Source organism: Felis catus, chromosome C1 (genome assembly GCF_018350175.1).
Source record: "Felis catus isolate Fca126 chromosome C1, F.catus_Fca126_mat1.0, whole genome shotgun sequence".
Classification (NCBI taxonomy): domain Eukaryota; kingdom Metazoa; phylum Chordata; class Mammalia; order Carnivora; family Felidae; genus Felis; species Felis catus.
In genome coordinates this window covers 15,863,341-15,881,238 of record NC_058375.1, presented here as the reverse complement: position 1 = coordinate 15,881,238, position 17,898 = coordinate 15,863,341, and the positions used below count along the sequence as shown (strand labels likewise).

The 17,898-nt window shown below is 47.2% G+C and overlaps 1 protein-coding gene across 7 annotated transcripts in view; it reads left to right on the top strand.

Moving 5' to 3' along the window:
* Positions 1–9,933, top strand: part of USP48 (ubiquitin specific peptidase 48) — a 112,032-nt gene extending 102,099 nt beyond the window's left edge. For all 7 annotated transcript variants that reach the window (XM_045035263.1, XM_023258271.2, XM_045035262.1 and 4 more), the window contains 4 exons: positions 4,285–4,410; positions 5,795–5,843; positions 8,292–8,318; positions 9,386–9,933. In XM_045035263.1, coding sequence (XP_044891198.1) covers positions 4,285–4,410; positions 5,795–5,843; positions 8,292–8,318; positions 9,386–9,408 — 225 coding nt within the window. In that variant the 3' untranslated portion in view covers positions 9,409–9,933. The remainder of the gene's footprint in view (positions 1–4,284; positions 4,411–5,794; positions 5,844–8,291; positions 8,319–9,385) is intronic.
* The last annotated feature ends 7,965 nt before the right edge of the window (positions 9,934–17,898 follow it).

The following is a 17,898-nucleotide window of genomic DNA, read 5'->3' as shown; positions in this document are numbered from 1 at the left end:
ATGGGAAACACTGAGAGCCCTGTAATGTGCCGAATGCGGAGGTTGTTCAGGGGTAATTGTTCCCTCACTTTACTGTGCTGTATGTTTTCCTTTGACCACTTAATAAGTATTTGAGCCGGTTACCAGGATCTGCTGTGAAACTTAAGGGGAAATAAAAGGCAGCTACTGCATCGTTCATTCACTTGGGTGAGCCTGGAATTTTTTTACCACAATATTTTTGGTGTCAGATAAGTCTACTTGATAGAATTTTAAAGTTACCTCTCTTTATAGAGTGATGTTTTCCAAATGGGTTTTTAAAGATTTGTTTTAGATTGTTTTCCTCTCCCTCTCACTCCCTCGTGCCCCCCTCCCAAAAGCAAGCATTGTTGAGTGAATGCAGTGTAGGCATTTTGAAAATCCTAGATGATTTTGTTATTTCTTCGTATCAATACTAAAATACTCTAAATGAGTGGTATGTCCCAAAATCTAGGCAAGTTCAAGATGCCCGTGAAAAAAAAGAAAAAAAAGAAATCTGGCCCCTAATCGGTTTCAGACACTGATATATATCCAGAAAGTCGACCAAATTTCCCTCTTTGCTGCTTTCATGTGGCATAGTTTACTGGTTCTGCATTTTTTCTTGCTGCTGATATTTATCATTGTAATTGAGGCAAAAATACAGGCTTCCTTTGAGGGTGTTATATGTTCCAGATTGTCCTGGGAACAGTATTTCCCTCAGTTGAACCCATGGCTCTGAAAATAAACGTGTTGGCATAATATCTTTACTCTGTTATTGTACCTTTTACATCTGAGAAAGCCTGTTTCTGTCACCGGCTTTTTGCCTGTCAGTGGTAAACCTCGAACATTCAAAACCTTTAAATTACAAAAAGAGCCCCTGTGGATAAAGACATTTAAAAAGCCTGTGCTGCTTTTATTATGGACTACCATTTTTGAAGAACAAATCAAAAGTCAGCACAAATAACCTCTGTTTAGGAACATGTTACCTGCACGGAGGAGCTGTTAGAAGCCAGCAGCAGTTCAGATGAAACCCCCAACGTGCTCTTCTCCGGTGGGTCCTTTGCAGTGTCCTTCCTCCCCCACCCGGGCTTTGAAGCCGCCGTGATCCAGAGTCAAAGGAAAGGGCAGTGAAATGTAATTTCCCCTTGCTGCTCAGTGGTGGTAGCTTTGAAAGCCTCCACTAGATGTGACCTTTTGCCTGGCAGCCTGGCCAGCATTGGGGTTTGTGGTGGGCACGAGTGTGGCCCTCAGTTAGTGGTGGTGGGTGTTTTGTTTTGTTTTTAAAGTATGCAATGCCTCTTTTACGTTCGATGGAGCCTTTCCTCATGGAGAGAGTACATTTCCAAGTTAATAGGATGGCATCATTTGTAAAAGTGTAAATGTTTTATTCTAGACATCTGCATTTAGTGTGGCTTAAAACCTTAAGAAGTTTGTCTTGCCTGATGATTAATTCAGCCACCTCTGATACCATAAAGTAAATGGAATTACAGTTGGTTCATCTCCCTTTGCAGAAGATGTTCGGTGTTCGGTTGTATTATTTCATTTTCCCGCAGACACGTTTTGAGCAGTCGCGCTGCCTGCCTTAGTAAGGAGGAAACGGTGGTGCCGAGGATGGGTGGCTGCCAGGTGAAGCCATCGCCCCTGCGTTTCCTTTAGGCCACACACCCTTGCGTCCTGGCAAGGAGCGCAGGGTGGCTTCCCCTTAGGACAGGGTTTGTTCCCCTTAGGACAGCATATGGTTGTTCCTCGTATGCTCCATAGATTAGGGATGCTGCACCTATATATGTTATATTTTAATGTTTATTCATTTTTGAGAGACAGCACAAATAGGGAAGGGGCAGAGAGAGAGATGGAGACACAGAATCCAAAGCAGGCTCCGGGCTCTGAGCTGTCAGCACAGAGCCTGACGCAGGGCTCAAACTCAAGAGCTGCGAGATCACTGAGCTGAGACGCCTGAGCCACCGAGCTACCCAGGCATCCTGCACCTATATACTATTAAATTATACTGAGGCATTTTTACGGCCTGTGCATTATTGTGCCGAAGGCCTCCGTGCCCTTGATTGGCTTATTCCCTTCTGAAGTAGAGTGTGCTCTTTTCACTAGCAAACACTTGCTCATCTTTCATGGAACCTCTCCTACAAACCTGCCTTGGCCTCCAGCTGTAGAACCGACTCTTCTTGTCCTCCATGCTCCCCAGATCTGACATGTACCTTCTGCCACCAGCCCCGCCATGTTCTGCCCTCACTCTCTGAACGCCTCTCATGTGGGGTTCCTCCCTCAATGTTTGTTATTTCCCGCACTGAACGAAGCATTTGACTCCTGGTGGCTTCTTCATAAAAGCTTCATTCGTTGTTAAGTGTCCTTGGCCATGTGCTCAATACATAAAGTCCTGAGCATCCACCCCTCAGTGAGGGTGCTCGTGTCTGGATGTGTTTGCTTTGTCCAACCTCCCGGGGCTGGTGCAAAGATGCTCAGTATTCTGGGATACCAGCAGGCGTTCCTACAGTCGAGCAGCTGTAATGTTGCCCACATTAAGTTCGTAATGGACACCTCCATTGTAACTCTGCTCTCTTCCTCCCGATTCCTCTTTGGTAACCTGGTTACCTCTGCCTGATTCCTATGTGCTGGGCTGGCTTCGGTGCAAGTGACCTATTAGTACTTCTTACAAGAAATAAGCTTAGTGATTTAAAGGCAGTTGATTGATGAGGTCAGTGCATGTTAGCCACAGAACCATCTGTGTTGTCTTTTTTTTAGTTTTTTTTGAGGGAGAGAGAGGGAGACAGAAAGAAGCCCAAGCAGGCTCCACGTTGGCAATGCGGAGCCCGACACGGGGCTCAAACTGACCAACCATGAGATCGTGACCTGAGCCTAAGTCAAGAGTTGGGTGCTTAACCGACTGAGCCACTCAGGCACCCCACAGCCACCTGCTTCTCAGAAGCTTGTGTCCTTTTGAGAAGTCCAGTTAAGATTCAGGCCTAACATGGAGGAGGCCCGTGTTGTTATCCTTGTTCCTAATTTTCTGTATGCCATAATTAAAATCACTTTTCCAGCCACAGTTTTCTTGTCTTGGAAAGCTCTTGGGCCCTATTATACACACGATTGTCTCAGGGCTTCCTCATCTTTCCAGATTCAGAGAGTAGAGTAGCGTGCATATAAAGGTTAGGATGGTTTTCCCTTACCATCGTTGATACTGGTAATAAACATACATATAATAAAACATTCACTTGAGTATGTAAGTAAGCTATGAAGCATAATAAAACGGATACTCTTGAATGCACCCTCCAAGTTACAAATTAGAACATATCATTGAAGGTGCCCATGTGCTCCTGTCCAAGGCCAAAACTTCTTACCTGCCCACTGGTAATTACTACCCAGAAATGATAAAAGAAAAAAAAAAGAAGACATTTTTGTGAATTTGAAAAAATGTTTAAGTATTATGCATAGTAGCCTTTCTGAATTTATTTAATGTTTTAATTTTTTTTTTTTTTTTTTTTTTAATTTTAGAGCGAAAGTTGGGGATGCACACAGGGCATGGGGGGAGAATCCCAGGCAGGCTCTGCGCAGAGCCTGATGTGGGCTTCATCTCACAACCCTGGTTATCATGACCTGAGCTGAAATCAGGAGTCAGACATTCAACCAACTAAGCCATCCAGGGGCCTCTGAATGTACTTAATTTTTTAATAATTGGCTAGAATTATGAAGGGGTCCCTTCCCTTAAGAAATTCATATTTTGGTTCCTAGAGGCAAGACTATCTAAGAATATACAGCAGTCCCAAGGGTGAATTATGTAGTCCAGGCTTGCTAAAGAAATTAGGACAGAAGGAAGAATCCAGATGGCCTGCTGGTTAATTTAAAGACGGTCTTAGGAAAGAATTTTGACTTGACTGGTAAAAGGACGTGTGACCTGGGCATGAGGAGAGTGACTGTCACGTCCTGGCTGAGGCCTTAAAACCAGAGGAGCTACCGGCCTGGTCCACCTGCTCCTTTGATTTCCCCACACCCCCTCTCTCGGGGAGGCGGCAGTGCGCAGAACAAAAGGGTCTGTGGGTATAATTGTTCTCTACCAGGCTTCCTAAGGATGTTCTCAGATAGGCTAGGACTCTAGTCGTCATAGGAGTGGAGCCCGTGGGCTGATTGCAAGGAGTAATATCTTTTGTACTCTGAGGACTTTTGTTTGTTTGTTTGTTTGTTTGTTTGTTTGTTTAAAGTATCCATGTATTCATTTATTCCAGTAGGGTGTAAGTCTCAGTATTATTTGCCTCACACACGCTTTCTTTTATATTGGCACAGATCATGCACGCGTTTTCAGTTGCTCCTTTTGACCAGAATCTGTCAATTGATGGAAAGATTTTAAGTGATGACTGTGCCACCCTCGGCACCCTTGGCGTCATTCCCGAATCTGTGATTTTGTTAAAGGTAGGTAACGGCTCCTTACGTAAGGAATTCTAGAAAGCTTTGATGGCCTGTTCCCACAAGCGACAGTGGTGAAGATCGCCTCTGGTCCTCGAGAGGCTGTGCCAGTAAGCGACTGGCCTCCAGACGCTCCCACTCTGGCTCAGCTGCACAAGACTGAGTGGAGATCAGAACAGAACATCGCTGGTTCTTGTGGGGTTTTCATCATTTTTGTTAAAAATAATATAGATTTAGGCCTCCACCCAGACTTCTGGATCAGCAGAATTACTTAACCATACTTGTATTAAACCATCCCCTCATTTCCTCTTGGCTCAAAAGTACCAGCCACTCAAGCAGGGAAGCAAATGTAACACATGAGGCTCGGCCACGATGGTCTAAATGCTTCTGGTTGACTTGGGATTTTTGTCCAGGGCATGGAAGTTGGCTTCAGGTACAGTAGATAGGAGAGGTGGAAAGTGTTTTGCAAAGGCAGGGTCCTGAAGAGTCCTTGAACTGCCTCATTAGCCCAGTTCTGTCTTTACCCTCCTCTAAGGGGTGGGTTTTATCCCTTCCCTTTGCCTCTTTGGTTTCTTAGTGGCCAGAATCATCCCCACTGTGGCAAACAACCACTGCGTCACCCGGTAGAGTATCTGTATTTGTTCACTATTTTGAACTGTGAGATACATGCTTGTATCTGGAGCCTCAGTCCTGGTGAGATACAGTTGGGCCCTGGAAATGAAGGAGCAGGCCCATAATACCCACTCCTCCACTCACTCCTACCGCCTGCCCATTCCCTGTTTCCTTTTTGCTTTTCTTTCAACTGTAGGTTCTGTGGAATTATTCTGAAAACCTAGAATTGCCAAGCCCTTGAGGACCCTAGGTCTAAACCCCTTGAAATGGCCCATGTTTTCAGAGGACTTGTACCTTGGACGATCAGCTAGAGTCTATGCTAGCCATCAGCCTCAGGGCTGGCTTCTGTCCTGAAAGGGGAATGGGTGATTTCTTCCTGCTGCCGAGGAGGAACAAAAATGTCTTTTTCGCTAACTTATTTTTTGGAGGACCAGTCTGACCTGGTTTCCACCAGCTCCCTGTCACCGTCACCACTGGCATCCTAACTCACATTCATTCATTTTGTGCTTAGTAACCTCAGGGGAATAGATGTCCACATCGGAAGGTGTTTTTAAGAGCAGTTAACCAGTGTCACATGTAATGTATGGTTTGGGGGTGATGAGTGTAGACCCATCGTCGTAGGCGGGGACATCCTTTGTTAGTCCTGGACATGGCCGCCTCTCTACCGGACAGCGCTTGTGTCTGTGTCCTGTAGCAAAACACCGGTCGACACGTGGACCCGCCTTCCCTGTGGTGAGGATCTGCCCTGGTTTTCACTTGTCTTCGTTGGTTTTTCTAGGCCGATGAACCGATTGCAGATTATGCTGCAATGGATGATGTCATGCAAGGTAAAGACACATTTGTTTTAGGAATTTAAGTTGCTAGAAGGAGAGGTAATTACACCTGGTGAAGTTTCCATCTAACACTGCTTTTACTTTTCACTTTGAAAAAGTTTTACGTGTTGTTAGGGTGGAATCTTACATTCTTTCTCCTGGAAGATCATAGAGAAGGGCGGGTGCAAAAATGGGGCAAATGGAAAGCTGAGAACAGAGCAGTAATGATTTAGCTGAGCTGAGGAAACTGAAACACAGGTAAGCCTGGCAATAGAAAAGGTCAACCAGAAGCAAAGTTAATTCTGATTGTAGAGCCTCAGACAGATGCACAGGAGACCCCAGGCACTTCGACAGTGGGAGTGAGGTCAGAGCCTGAGAAGAGGAAACTATGTAAGAAGCAGTAAGACAGCGCAAGCCCCTCCTCTGGATCCTTCCCCACCGGGACGTCACGTGAGCAATGAGGATGTGTTTCTCAGCTCTTTGAAGGCGAGAATGAGGCTGTTACATAGCAGACAGGGAGAACACCCCTGTCTTTGTTCAGATGCTGGCAGCTGCCTCTGCCTCCTACACAGGAGCGATGAGCTAACTCGCACTCGGGGGACACTGGCCAATTCAAAAAATCACCTACAGATGGGTATTTTTTTTAAGTGCTTCATCTCCCAGTAACCCTTCAGTGAGGCCCACCAGTGTCCACTGACCAGTCCTCATACTTCACTAGGGATAAATGGGCACCTCCAGACCAGACAGTGGAGGAGTGAGGGTCTGGAACGAAACGGTGTCCATGAAGAGCCTCAAGAAAGGAAGCTAAATGAAGCAGTCCATGCAGGAAGCAGAAGAAAGCTCAAAAATTAACTATAAATAATACAGAGAGACCATATAGCTAGGGACTATATAAGAGAAACGTTGAGAGGACAGAAAGGGTTTCATGAAAATAGAGAATGATCGTACCAAGGATCCGATGCAGTAAGTGAAATTCTAGGGACTCGTGAATCTGAAAGCATCCAGAGATACGGGAGGAAAACAAATCCCCTTCCTAGGATAAAGAGTCAGAAAGACCAGTGGATGGAGCTGTGCCCACAGGATTCTGAGGAAAAGTGAGTTCTGATCCAGAATTCCACAACTAGACAGATTTTGTTCTTCCCTCACATTTGAGGCCCCCAAATATTTCTCTCTCAAATATCGCTTGCCAATACACTGTGGACGGGTGTGCTCTTCGTAAACAAGAGTGCAAGTCAAGAACGAAGTCGGTGGTGGAACCAAAACCTAGGGATCCAACAGAGGAAGACAGCCCTAGAAGACGGGAAACCCCAGAAGAGAAGCCCCGCGGTCAGCGGCGAGCACCCCCCAGTCCAGATCGGAGCAGGGAACACAGCTCCGGCAGAGCGTGTCCACGGGGAAGAGTGGAAGTGATGGAGGGCTGTCTTGAGGTTTACAGGTCTTCCAGCGTCTGTATGCAGCAATTACCGCCCCCAGAAAGGTAAAGTCATACCAGACAGGAAGTATGACCAAGGTGCACTGAGGGATTCAACCGTGAGCACTTGTTACTGGAGTGAAAGATGACGTGAACACTGGACACTGACTTGACTGGCTTCACAACAAAAAAATACCACGTCAGGAGGGGACTTGGGTTAGGGGGCAGGTGGTAGACCAACTAAATCTTTAGTGTTCATTGAGGAAGTTGTTAGATATTATTTATCTAATGTTACAAAATAATAATACAGTTGACCTTGAACAACATGGGTCTGAACTGTGCCAGGTCCACTCCCACATGGGCAATAAGTGTATGTGCAGCACCATAAGTGTATTTTCTCTGCTTTATGATTTTCTTAATATTTTTTCTCTAGCTTACTTGATTGTAAGAATGCAGTGTATAATGCATATAACATACAAAATATGTGTCGAGTGACTGTTTTGGGTGAAGCTGTCAACAGAAAGCCATTAGTAGTTAAGTTTTGGGGAGAGTGCAGAGCTCTGTGTAGATTTTCAGTCATGCTGTGGGTCAGCGCCCCTAACCCCTAGTTGTTTAAGGGTCAACCGAATCAGCCTACCATCTGGAAATAGAGACCAGGAGAAAAGGCTACATGAGTCTGAAGGGGTTGCTTCTCGAGTGTGGGAATGGAGGGAAGGTGAGAGAGACACAGCATCTCTCCAAGGGCATCTGTCCCACGGTTTTCTCCAGGCCCCCCCTGGAGTCCTGCAAAACTTGGCTCTAGCTACAGCCATTGTTCTACTGTATTTGACTTGTGTGTTGCTTTGATAAAAGTAAAAACAAAGAGAAAGATCATCATCTGATTATTCTCACCCAGAATTTCAAAGGTAATCGTTATGGGTGAGTAAAGTAATTAGAAGTTATTTATAAACTTTTGTTTGTCTTTAGGCATTGCAATAATTTAGGCATTCTTGTCTGTCACGACAGTGTTTTCATTTTGGAATTCTTCTTTCTCTCTCTTTCTTTTTTTCTAGTGTGTATGCCAGAAGAAGGGTTTAAAGGTAAGTTACATTTGTCATGTTTTGTTCATGAATGTCAGAGTCATACTGTAATTTTCTCTTAAAGCGAAGGCTGTAATTTGATTTTAAAATTTAATCCAATATAGTCTCATGACTGAAATTAATTTTAGTTAAATGCATTTTTTATTCGGGCTTCTTCATTATCTTTTTCAGCACTCGGGCCTCAGCTACGGCCTGTGTGTTCAAAGTCTGTGGTGCCAGATGTCCATTTTGCTTTCTCTTTCTCATTTGGAGGGGCGGGTGGGTGGGGAGGTTGGGGGGTTAGCTGACGGCATTTCTATTTACCTTTGCCCGTTCCTCCTCTCAGTCCCACCTTGGAGCAAAACATTTCGTGTGTAACTGATGAGAATTAGAGGGAAGGAATTTGCTGAATTATATCCAGTTCAGTGAAAAGGTTTCATTCATCCATTTAGAATTCAGGCCTTTCTTGGATTACGACTTTGGATGGAGACACAGCGGTGTCTTGTCACATCATGGCCGCTATTAGTTGTGTATACCGATAGTATTCATTAATTCATCAAATACAGATCGTTGATATTTACAGATTGAGCCTTTGCCCTTCTGATTCCTTTTGGCCTACTCCAGAGGTCCGTGGCAGCTTGTGATTTTTTTTTTGCCTCGGAGTGAGTTTAATCAAACACCAGGGGTCCTTTGCTGAAACAAATAAGTGAGCAAAGCCACTGGCCTTAGTAAAGCCTTTCTGTCAATGCAGCTTTGTTGTCTACACGTTACTACACAAAGAAGTGGTCAAAACAAAACAAAGCAAAAAATGTCCTTATGAGAAATGGCCATCAAATGAAAGCATCAATAAAATGTGATTAACTTGTGCGAAGATACCGCGTAGGAAACACATGGCTTTCAACTGAAACGTGGTTTAGCGGAAAGCCTGGAGTCTGCTGCTCTGTTCTTACCCTTCACCATCCAGGGGCTGCTGTGCTCACTCATTAAATTGGATACTCCCTGGTGATGATGCGTTCTTGGCAAATGGAATACCTGAACTCTTCATTTTCAGTTCACAGCTCTACCTCCACATGTGTTTCTTTTCCCAGGTACTGGTCTACTTGGACATTAATCTTTTGGACACTTGCTGACTTCTGAGAAATGACCAGAAGGGAAGAGAGACGTTTGACATATGTTAGGGCATTAACGAAACGATGGATTTAAGAATTAAACCATTCTGTGACTCTTCCAAAAGGCAGAAAACTATTCTGAAGTGACTGTCCCAAATGCCTTATGTCAAATAAAGCAGATTGCACTGACGGACATCAGACTTGAAGGAAATGTTTCAAATTTTATATTTAAGAGAGGGTGGCGGGCGGGCGGGGCAAGTAAAGACGGAACCGGTTTAGTAGCAGTAACAGTAAATCATGTTTACATATGAGATTTATAGTCACGGGAGGGAATAAAGTTCTGTTATATCTCCCTGCTCGCACTTCATACCAGATGCATTGGTCCATAAAGGATTTGTATCACAGTAGATGGGACAACATTCTGCTCTGAACTAAAAAGTAATTCTTTAGAGACATAACCTGCTTACCAATACCTGTCTTTGATTCATATTTTACTTTGAATAAAGCATGAAAGTGAAGAAACTTGCCTTAATTGTGGAAAAGTGTCTTCAGATTATCCTTCTCTGTGTCGGCTCCCACACTACCCGCTGCCCCCTGGTCTCTCTTAGTGTCGGGTCGGGGAGGAGGCACCTCCGTGTCTCCTGCAGTGAGCGAGGGATTGGGTCTCAGTCTTGGCTTCAGTGCCCTGGCTTTTGTGCACACAGAAAGGATGGCAAATGTTTGTTACCTGTGATAGCACCTTCCTCCAATCTTGCCATCATTCAGAATTTGGGAAATCAAGTACATCTTGCACTTTAGAAAACTCTGACCACACCCTATCAGAAGAGTAAAGTACCATTTGAAATTTTTATTTATTTTTGGGACAGAGAGAGACAGAGCATGAACGGGGGAGGGGCAGAGAGAGAGGGAGACACAGAATCGGAAACAGGCTCCAGGCTCCGAGCCATCAGCCCAGAGCCCGACGCGGGGCTCGAACTCACGGACCGCGAGATCGTGACCTGGCTGAAGTCGGACGCTTAACCGACTGCGCCACCCAGGCGCCCCGAGTAAAGTACCATTTGGATAACGCAAGGTTTTTATAGAAATGTGTTCTTTCCGTTCTCCAAGTCTACTGTTTGTTTCTTGGATCTCGCTTCTCTTTTTGAAAGCATTCTTCCTGAAATGCCCAGAAAGGGCATTTAGATCATTTTGTTTAAATAAGACAAAAAACCATATGGATGGGATGTGTCGTTTCATCCATTTCCGGATTACTGTTATTAACTCATAACCAAAACAACATTCTTAAGAATATTGAGGGGTTTTAAAATGGGACTTAAGACAAGTTGGTTTTGCTGTTTTCTGTTGAGTTGTGTATGTGCATGTTCGGGGCCAAGATGCGGACTCCTGCGTGTCTCTCGCAAACACTTTTCGAGGCTTCGGTTCATGACAGGTACCCCTCCTTTGTTTTACCCACAAAAATTTAAACTCAGATAATGGATGCGGGAGGCAGGTTTCAGTTTGAGGACCAGCAACCTTGGCAGAGCCCTTTTGAATAGCTCTCTTTATCAGAATAGTATGGCTCTTCGGTCAAATTATAACTTCTTATTTTTCCCGTTTGCTATGTCTCCAGTCTGTGCCCCCTGAGGAGGTGGGGGCATTTAACGAGCCCGTGTGGGAGAGTGAGAGCTCCACACAGGACCCTTGAGAGCCATCCTGGGAACCAGACGTTCCCGCGTTGAGCTCTGTCAGCGCAGGGACGGGACTCGGGGGTTGAGATCATGGGTAGCTAATTGGGTTTTAGATCCCAGTCTTTTATTTCACTCCAAAAGGGAAGCTGGAGCATCAGTGTGTTAATACACAGAGCAACGTATTCTTTCCCAAGGTAAAGACTTGTCAACAAGTTCCCTTAGTGCTCAATGGGCCAGCTTCCCTTTTCCTACAAAGAAGCCACTCGGCCGGAAAAGGTTCTTTCTTTCTTTTTTTTTTTTTTTTTTTTTCAACGTTTATTTATTTTTTTGGGACTGAGAGAGACAGAGCATGAACGGGGGAGGGGCAGAGAGAGAGGGAGACACAGAATCGGAAACAGGCTCCAGGCTCCGAGCCATCAGCCCAGAGCCCGACGCGGGGCTCGAACCCACGGACCGCGAGATCGTGACCTGGCTGAAGTCGGACGCTTAACCGACTGCGCCACCCAGGCGCCCCGGAAAAGGTTCTTTCTAGGGACTGACAAAGATGTCTGTGGCTCCTAGAAATCAGATCTTTTTCCCGATTTCCTGTTAAAAACAGTTCTTAAATGTGTTACTCGAGTCTTTCCCCCTTATGCAATGGTAACCGCCTTTTGGAAATCTTTCAGTATGACGACCCAGTCCCTGCAGTGGCTCCTCTAAGAACTCTGCCCAGAGGTGGGAGTTCTCAGCCCAGCAGCTGCTTTCCTCCTGCCCTGACTCCGTGTTGGCCATGCGCCCACCAGCAGCAGTGGGAGGCTGTATTAGAAATGCAGGAGGGTCAAGCATCCGACTTCGGCTCAGGTCATGATCTCACGGTTCGTGGGTCTGAACCCCCCCACCTCGGGCTCTGTGCTGACAGCCCGGAGCCCGCTTCAGACTCTGTGTCTCCCTCTCTCTTTGCCCCTCCCCTGCTCACACTCTCTCTCCCTCTCTGAAAAATAAATAAAACATTAAAAAATTTAAAATAAAGAAATGCGGGGGCAGGGGGCACCTGGCTGGCCCCGTCGGAAGAGCCTGAGACTCTTGATCTCAGGTTACGGGTTGGAGCCCCACGTGGGATGTAGAGATTACTTAAATATTAAAAGAAAAATGCAGGAGCCCAGGCCCCAGACACATGAGATCCGCATCCACAGGACGCTCCAGCGCTTTCAGAGTTTGAGAAGCCTCTGGCTGAGACCGCTTTGCTACGCTCACTGCTTCGCATGGGGAAAACAGGTACACAGTAGATAAACTCAAACCCAATTCTTTGTCTCTATTTACAAATATGTAGAGACCAGTGGTCTTCTGGGCTGGGACCACATTGAAGCACAGAGACTCTCCGTCAGGTTTTTTTTTTATCCCATGCATGTGTGTTTTTTATCAGAGCAGTCCTCTGTAGAGGGTATTAGGAAGCCTGAGACTTTCCCCCTTATGTTTCCGACCACTCCTTAATCCCACACTAACATGGCTACATCCCGTGATGGTACAAATTGTTGACGTTGCCATTTGGCCGTCTTCATTTCCTGGGGAAATCTGTGTATTAATGAGCTTTGCTGTTTAGCATTACTCTTAATTTTCTGCCAAATTAAAAAGAGATGCGTGTCCCCTGACTTCCATGAAGTCATAATCCGGAGTGAGTATTTTTTGGTTACTTTAAGTCTCCAGTTAGTGGTCTGTGTGGTCACGGACTTACTGATCAGACCCTGGTTAATATTTGAAGCTGATGTTGGTATTGAGTAACCTGTTTCAAACACCCGAGGCATGATTTATCTCTGTCTAAACAAACTGCCGAAATGAAATGAGCATTAAAGCCTGTCTTTCCTGTTACTGAGTCCTGGAGGAGCAGCCCATCCTTTCTCTTTGGCATTTTGATGTTTTATTTGCTCAGTGTTACAGGGGACGGTGAACAGAGTTCAGTCCGATGCAAAAGCAGCATTTTCATTTAAGAAGATTCTCACCCCTTTGCCAGTGCCCTGTGTCTCACACCCCACCTCCAAGGTGCAGGGTTTTGTCAGGAGCTACATTTGCGATTCTGAAGGCCAATAGTTCACTGCCCCCAAAGCTCAGACCTCGTGTGGACACCAATATGTCAGGGGATTTGATGATCAACATTCCTGGTGTCCTTTGTTCGTTAAACTAGAAATTACAAACATCTGTATGTGGTACCACATACGTGATGGCTTTGTCACGGAGCAGCAGCTGTCATGCCAACGGCCTGTGTGCCAGGACAGAAGCCTAGCAGAGGGACATACAAAACCACCTCTCCTACATCCCAGACCTCTTGTTTTTTTCAAGTCTGTCGAGTTCACTGGGCGAAGGAGTCTGCCAGCTGTTCAGATCACACATACGTGTGTAGAGGAGTGTTGAGAAGTCAGGTCACCTGGTTCCAGATAATTCTACCGTTTACCTTGTAAGTAAGCAAAGTTGCTTTGCTTCGGCGTGGTTTCCTCGTCTCTTAGAAGGGCAGTATTTGCCTTGTTTTCCCTCCCGCGCTGAAGATCAAGCAGTAAGAAATGTTGGGGTAAATTGCTTTGTATTCTTTGTCATTAGAAAGACTCCAGCCTCTGTGAGGGAATGCCCCGGAATCTTTTCCGTAAGTCTTCAAATAGGGGTCATGTAACCACAAAGCCAAGCTCCCCAGAACCCTTTCTCTTTAGCATATACCTTATGCTGGAAGCCCTTAGGGCTGAAATCACGGCTGGGCAGGTGTTCAGTCATCCTGTTACATAAATCTTTCCTCTTGGCCGGTAGAGAAAATGAAGCTAATGGCCAAATGGTAAGCTTCCTTGGTTCTCTGTTTATGTGCAGGGTTATGTTGAAAGGTATTTGAAACATGTTTAGAATGTGTGTTGAAGATTTGTCTCTGTGATGGGCAGGTCCTGCCCTAGAGGGGAGCTTCCGATGTTTTGATTGTCATTGCCAAGATCATCAGAAACAGGTGCCGTGAGCTTCAGAGGCAGGGCTGTGCAGGCACTGGGAAGCGCGATGCAATGCAGAATCACATGTTTGTCATTTTTTATTTACCTCTTGAGACTTAGTAATGTTATTCAAGAGTAGAGTCTGTGGAACAGGTATTTCTTGTGCTTCCCCCTTCCCCAACAAATAAACCACAGGAACAGTTGTATCAAATCAGTACAGCATAGTGCTTACCAAATCCTATCACCTTAAAAAAAAAATGCATACGTCTCAGACGAGTTGGTGACATTTCTTCATATGGTAAAATTTAAGTATCTTCGGAGCCTCATTAGATTTTGGGTAGAAGGAGGTTGCAGAATTCATCTTGTTGTGATTTGGCAGTTGAATGACCTCTTCTAGGTGACATTGGTCTGCCTTTAGAGCTGGGACCCGCCACCAGCTCATTCCTGCCCAAAGCCTTTGCTGCGTCCCACGCGGGACGCAAGATCGTGATCCCTGGAGGAGCGGATCCTGCCAAATGGCCTCTGTCCCACAAGCGTCAGAGACATGTTGGCCGGCTCTTCCCGTGCGGTGTGTTCGCACTTTCTCATTCACGAGGCTGTCGGCATTTTCCATGAAGTTAGTCCCAAGAGCTCGCCCAACACAATTACTGTATTGATCCCAAATAGAGGGCATCATCTGTCCCCACCCCTCCCCACAACGTGCTTAAGGGAAAAAACTCACTTTCAGGGACTTGGCCAGGGCCTGTGGAGCGAAATCCTCAGAGCCAGAACGGGAGCCAGCCTTATACCAGCAGCCGGAATGGCAGCTTGAGTTCCAGATCTGTGTTCGTGCTGCCAGGGGAGGCAGGCCCTGGGCCCCGGGAAGTGAGGGGCACCCCCCAGGGAAGCCGGAAAGCCTAGCCAGCCACTGCCTGGGTTAAATCATTGCTGGCTGGCACGCTGGCCTCGGCGCACTCGTATCTCGGTCCCCCTCCGTTCCCCTCTGATTTATTTGTGTCTATAACCAAGGAAACACTCAACTGCTACCAGCTCTTTCTATGTTCCTGGGTAAGCGTGTTCCCCTTTGGACCCAGGTCCTCTCTGAACGGAAGATGTGTAGAAGTCAGACGTGAACTAGGTGGAAGGAAGCGGTGGGGCCTCATCTCTTCGGCTCTACCGTCTTGAGGAAGCTTCAGGGAGTGCTTCTAGAGAAGCACCCAACCGGGCTTCTCTTGTTTTATCAGTCTGTGAGTCGCCTCTCTGGTTGGCGTGTGCCTGCAGTATTTGCTGCATCTTTCCATCTGTAGCATGCACTGCTGGTTCTCTGGATGAAGGAGGATCCAAGCGGTGCTAGACTGTCTAGAATTCCGGACGCAGAGCGAACCGGTTATTTTTGTCTTACTGGGAGCCAGAGTTAGGGGTGGGCTGGATCTCACATCTGCACCAAAAACCACTCCAAACCCAGAAAATGAGTCAACCTAATTAGTGATGGACTGTTCTAGCTCCCTGAGTGCAGGGGCTCTGGCCATCTCATTCTTCACTGTTTCCACATGAGCCATATGTAGCCACGTGATAGATTCTTTTTTTTTTTTTCCTTCCATATTTATTTTGAGAGAGAAAGAGCAGGGGAGGTGCAGAGAGAGGGAAACAAGAGAATCTGTCCATACGGGGCTCCAACCCACGAATGGTGAGATCATGACCTGAGCTGAAACCGAGTTGGACACAGCCTGCTGAGCCACCCAGGCACCTCCACATGATAGGTTCTCAGCAAGGGAAAATGAACATTTCGGCATCCACTGGAAGCTCTTCTGTGACTAAGATTCCTGGGGGAGAGCCTTCTGTGGCTTTGGTATGACCAGGGCTGCCCCCACCTTCGGGCTTGTCTCTTTTTGTCCTCAAAATGGGGACTCCCTATCTATGTTCTCGTTCGTGATCCAAAGACTTCTGTAACCCGAGAGTGGGTCCCCCAGGGTGGCCTCCTTTGTGCCGAGTCTCCAACATCCGCCTGGCAGCTCCCTGTGCAGACACTGAGGCTGACTCCCGCCCATCCGGCTTGTTCTCACTGGGGCGGAGCTATCCTCCCAGCCACCCCTGCAGCCTACCCTCTCTGGTCTCCCAGCCCCTCCTAGACCTTACTCAGTGCTCTGTGGTTAGCACACCTCGGGCACCAACTGCTTTTGAGTTTTCTACCCCTCTTTTCCTGCTGGGCTGCCCCATCCCCATTTTCCTCTCCTTTGAACTGGTGTGGGGCGGGGGGGGGGGGGGGAGCAGAGTGTGGAGTTCCTTCCAGGAGGCTGTTCCCCATTTGAGGACCCCCTTGTGCATTATTCTGAGTTTACTGTTGTGCCCGCTCACATTTTCATTCTCCAGTCTTCTTAGATGTCAGGTTTTTTTGAAGCCAGCTTTCATTTTCAGCAGTCGGGAGGGCAGGGGTGATGGCTAGGTTGCAATGTATTAAGTGTTTGAAAAAGAAAAGGCTTGTGCCCAGAGGCAGCCATGCGTGAGCGGTCAGTCCTGAGTGGTTTGGATTGAAATAGGCCAGGGAAAGCAAAGCTCTGGAGCCTTTGTCCAATCTTCCCCTTCCGTACCGAGGCTCCATGCCAGGCTGTGTGCCCAGCCCCCTACGGCACGTGTTGCCTTCTCCCCAGGGGCCCTGACGGTCTCAGAATGGTGCCCCCCCAGGATACACTGGAGATTATAAGCCTCTTGCATTGAGGTTTTCTGTAAAGACGAAAATGCTGTAATCGAAAGCTCCTTGATTATAAAGAAGGAATAGAGAGGCTTGGCACAGAAGAGCCTTCGTTCTTTGGCCTACCCAGCCAGGGTCGGGCACATTCAGTCCCCCAGAGCCAGTAGGACCTTAGGCTCTCGGGGACCTTGGAGTCTGCCAGTCCAGACCATGAAAGGTCACAGTTGCAACTGCTCACTTAGGGTGTTTCCGCACCACTGCTGCCTCTATCTGCCCCCTTGCTCTGGCTCAGGTGGGGCACCTTTGTCTCCGTTCACGGGCCGGAATGGCACCATTAGCCCTTAGCTAATTATCATTAGCCAGAGTTGGGAGCCTGGGATCTTTTTGTCTCACAGCATGGAGGGAGAGGGCTCTGAGGGGGAGTAGCTGAAACAGGACGAGGCACTGGGATTGTGATCCGAATCGAATTCGAGGATCCATCTGACTCCCTGTACAAAAAAGCGAGAGGATGGCAGGAGACAGGGTGCTTCCAGGAGCTCTGGAATTTGTGCGTCCGCCCTGAGACGTGTGCGCCCAGCTCTGCTGCAGGCAAGCCAGCCGGGTGCCTGCTGCCCTGCGAGTCGCAAACAGGATTTTATTTCCCCAAGCATCTCCCGGGACCAGTGTCCCGTTGAACATCCCCGTCTGGGGCAGTTGGCCCACCACAGAATCCCCCTGCACCAGCCCAGAAGTGCCTTGACCCACCACGTTTAACTGCTCTCTCATTCTAGCTTTGAACAAACCACCTGGCCCCGGTGCATCCTGGGAAGGATCCAACCCCGGGCCCCGTGCTGGGCAGGAAGTCAAAGGGTCCCCAGGAGTGGGATGGGCCCGGGGGAAGCAGATGATGTTCCAGGCATCTGTCCTCTGTCCCGTCAGTTGCCTCCCTCCTATTCTGACCACCTCGTTCTACCAGCACTGCCAGAAGCTTTGTTAGAAATACAGGAGCTCAGGCCCCCGGGTGGCTCTGTCAGTTAAGCATCCGACTTCAGCTCAGGTCATGATCTCACTGTTGGTGAGTTCGAGCCCCACATTGGCTTCAGGCTGATAGTGTGGCGTCTGCTTGGAATTCATTCTCTCTCTCTCTCTCTCTCTCTCTCTCTCTCTCTCTCTCTCTCTCTCAAAAATAAACTTAAAAAAAATAGAGGGGCGCCTGGGTGGGTCAGTCCGTTAAGTGTCTGA